Source organism: Histomonas meleagridis, assembly GCF_020186115.1.
Source record: "Histomonas meleagridis strain 2922-C6/04-10x chromosome Unknown contig_106, whole genome shotgun sequence".
Classification (NCBI taxonomy): domain Eukaryota; phylum Parabasalia; order Tritrichomonadida; family Dientamoebidae; genus Histomonas; species Histomonas meleagridis.
Window position 1 is genome coordinate 10,852 of NW_027150752.1, and position 3,176 is coordinate 14,027.

The window sequence follows — 3,176 nt, forward strand, 5'->3', positions numbered from 1 at the left end:
ACTAAACAATTACCTTTTATTGAAAACATATTCTTTTATGTTGATAATCTGACAATATATAAATATGTTATTAGTGGTTGCCCAGAAATTTTGAAACGAGCGAAACGTGTCGGATTAAAATTATTATATGACATTCATGATAACATTAGCGTCAAAATTAAAGAACCATTAACTAATACAGCAAAAGGTTAATTTATTCTCATTCTGTATGATCCCGGATATAGTGAAATTACAATTGTCGAAGGCGAAGACAAAAATATATATTAATTGCATCAAATTATACTGGCGTTTAAATGATGAATAAAATATTTTCACAGGTTTATTATCAATATCTCTCATTCTAACTAAAGCATAACCATCTTTATGATAACAAATGTTTAATTTTCTTAATTTAATACCATTTCAGAAATAAAATACATCTTCATCTGCATCATAATAATAATCCAAAAAGTAATGATTGTTATATTCAAGGACTTCAATGGCTTCATCACTGATAACATCGACGTATTCTGCTTCATATCCTCTATAAATAGATTTATTATTGTTATTTTCTCTTGATGATACCCATCTCAAATTCTTGATCCTATTATCAGTTTTGATATGATTTATGTGATCAACTTGTGTTTTTGTTACTGGATCATCGTTTTCAATGAACTGTAGAGCAATGATACGATGCTTTTGATATAATTTTCTGTTAGAACAGCATTGAATATATCCAGTATATTTATTTATACTTTCTTTGATAATTCGTTTATTACTCTTTCTTCTCAACTGATATGGATATTCTGTATAGATTTAATAATCAGCATCGACTACACATTCGATCCATTCGCCTTGGTTCGCCATTTATATAAAAATAAAAAAATAAAATTATTTAAAAATTAACTTTATTTTTAACAACGAGCTGCTCCCATAATGATCTGCTCTATACTAGCGTTGGTGATTTAAATTTGTGCGCGACCTTCAGGTTTCATTGAACGAACCTTCAATAGAGCGTCTTCAAAATAGATTCCTGTCGGAGCAATGTAAGCTACATCCTTCATAGAAGTATCAGCCAATCGATCACCGAATAATTCAATTTGAACAGTTCCTGTTGTTGATATGCCTCCCTGGAAATCCTCGCCTTCAGCAAATGGTAGTCCTATGAAGAAATTACTGTTATCTTTACCGTGCCAAACTCTTGATTGAGTATTAACACCAGATGCGTTATAGATATTTTTATAATAATAAGGTTGAACAGATGTTCTAAGATCTTTTGACAGAGAACTTAAAAGACTTCCGTTAAGATTCACTGCATCCAAAAGCATATTAATATTCCTGGGATCATCAACTGTTTCATAAGCTTCTCTAGGATAAATTTTACCATCAATATTAAAACTATATCTGATTTGTGGATTTAAGAAGCATGTTCTTGAATATTGTGATTGACGAAATACTGTAAACATAGTATCACAATGCTTTAATCCTATTGTTGCAGCTGTGTTAAATGATGTTGGAGCAGATGTTGAATTGCTTCCTAATGGTTGTGTGAAGTCTCTTATTTGACAAACATGTATCGGAAAAAGCATTGGAACTTGAATATATTTAGCAGCAAGTGCGTTAAACACATCCATTTTTAAGAGATATGTAGCAAGCTTAATTTTAACATCTTTTGTAACTTGTGTATGACAAACAAATTGCTGTGGTACATCCATTGTTGCGTAAGTTAAAGTATCGCTTCCTGAGACTTTAATGTTACTCTTAACTGTTTCATTAATGTTTCTAAATCCAAGATCACATAAATAATTACCTTCGACGACGGACTTTGCTGCTACAAGTGATTCGTGATCGCAAACAGGCGCAATAACTATATTTTGATATGATGGCATAAGTTCAAGAGAAAGCTTTCCGCTCCAGTTAGGATAATATCTCATATTAAATAATAATAAGAATAAATTAATAGGAATTCTTCAAGGAATTTTAACAATAACTTCTTTGAATGCAGTAATAGCACTAAAGTCACAATAAACTCCTGGAACCATTGGATCATGATTACGGATTTTTTCACACACACACACAGCGCTAATTGAGCTTCGCGTTTCACGCTTCGCTCAATCCCGCGCTATATAAACTAAAGGATGAACGGCTAAAATCGATTGAATTCTCATAAATCGGTTGGTTTTGATTGAAAGTAATAAAATATATTTAAATTCATTATGACATTTATATTTAAAATGTGTGAGGCATGAATCCGGCTGAGTTGTTGTTAATTCTATGTGGATTTTAGTGTTTTGAACTTAAAAAGTATGTTTAAAATTTTGAGGGTTAAAAATAACCTAAAAGTGAACCCTCAACGAAACAGAGGAAATGAGCATTTTTTGAAGGATTTAACGCAAAAGTTGAATGACAAAAAAATAAATTATTTTTAAATAAAGCCATAAAGTTTTTTGAATTTTGTATAAAAAATCTTGAATCTCACACCATTGACATCTATACAATACACTAAAGCAGAACCGCGCTTATTATAGCAAACATTTAATTTTCTGAATTTAATACCGTTCCAAAAGTAAAACGCATCTGTCTCAACATTATAATAATAATCTTCTAATTGATGATTACCGTACTCATTAACTTCAATTGAATCCTCATTGATTTCGTCGAAGAATTCAAAAGCTCTACCGTTATACGAAGAAGTATTTTTTAGATTTTCTGCATGCGATACCCAGCGGAGATTTTGAATGTGATTGTTGGAACGGTTGTGGTCGATGTGATCGATAAATGGTTTGTTTTCTGGATTTGGAATAAATTGTAATGCAACAATACGATGTTTAAGATATAATTTTCTGTTTATTTTACATGCAATATATCCGGTAGTTTTAATTGAAAATTTTTTTATGACTTTTTTATCACGTTTTCTTCTTATGGCATAAGAATATTCTGTGTTAATCTCATAATTTCGGTTCACAACACAAATTTTCCAACTAATATTTTTATTAATAATAAAAAAATAAATTTTTTTGAAATTAGCTTTAATTTTTGATTTTGTAAAATCATCCGAAAAATGCTTATTTCCTTCGTTTCGTTGAGGGTTAACTTTTAGGTTATTTTTGACCCTCGAAAATTTAATGTCACTTTTTGTGTAAAGGTCGTTGATTCGAGATACAGCACTATTGAATTTTTTTGTGTAACCACTTTTT

General features: G+C 30.3%; 1 protein-coding gene across 1 annotated transcript; it reads right to left on the reverse strand.

Annotated features, from left to right (window-relative positions):
* Window positions 1-944: 944 nt before the first annotated feature.
* On the reverse strand, window positions 945-1,868 carry GO595_000582 (uncharacterized protein; the record flags this gene model as incomplete). The annotated part of the gene is made up of 1 exon (XM_067919107.1): window positions 945-1,868. The coding sequence occupies one exon, from the start codon at window positions 1,866-1,868 to the stop codon at window positions 945-947; it is 924 nt and encodes a 307-aa protein (XP_067779251.1).
* Between the last annotated feature and the right edge of the window lie 1,308 nt (window positions 1,869-3,176).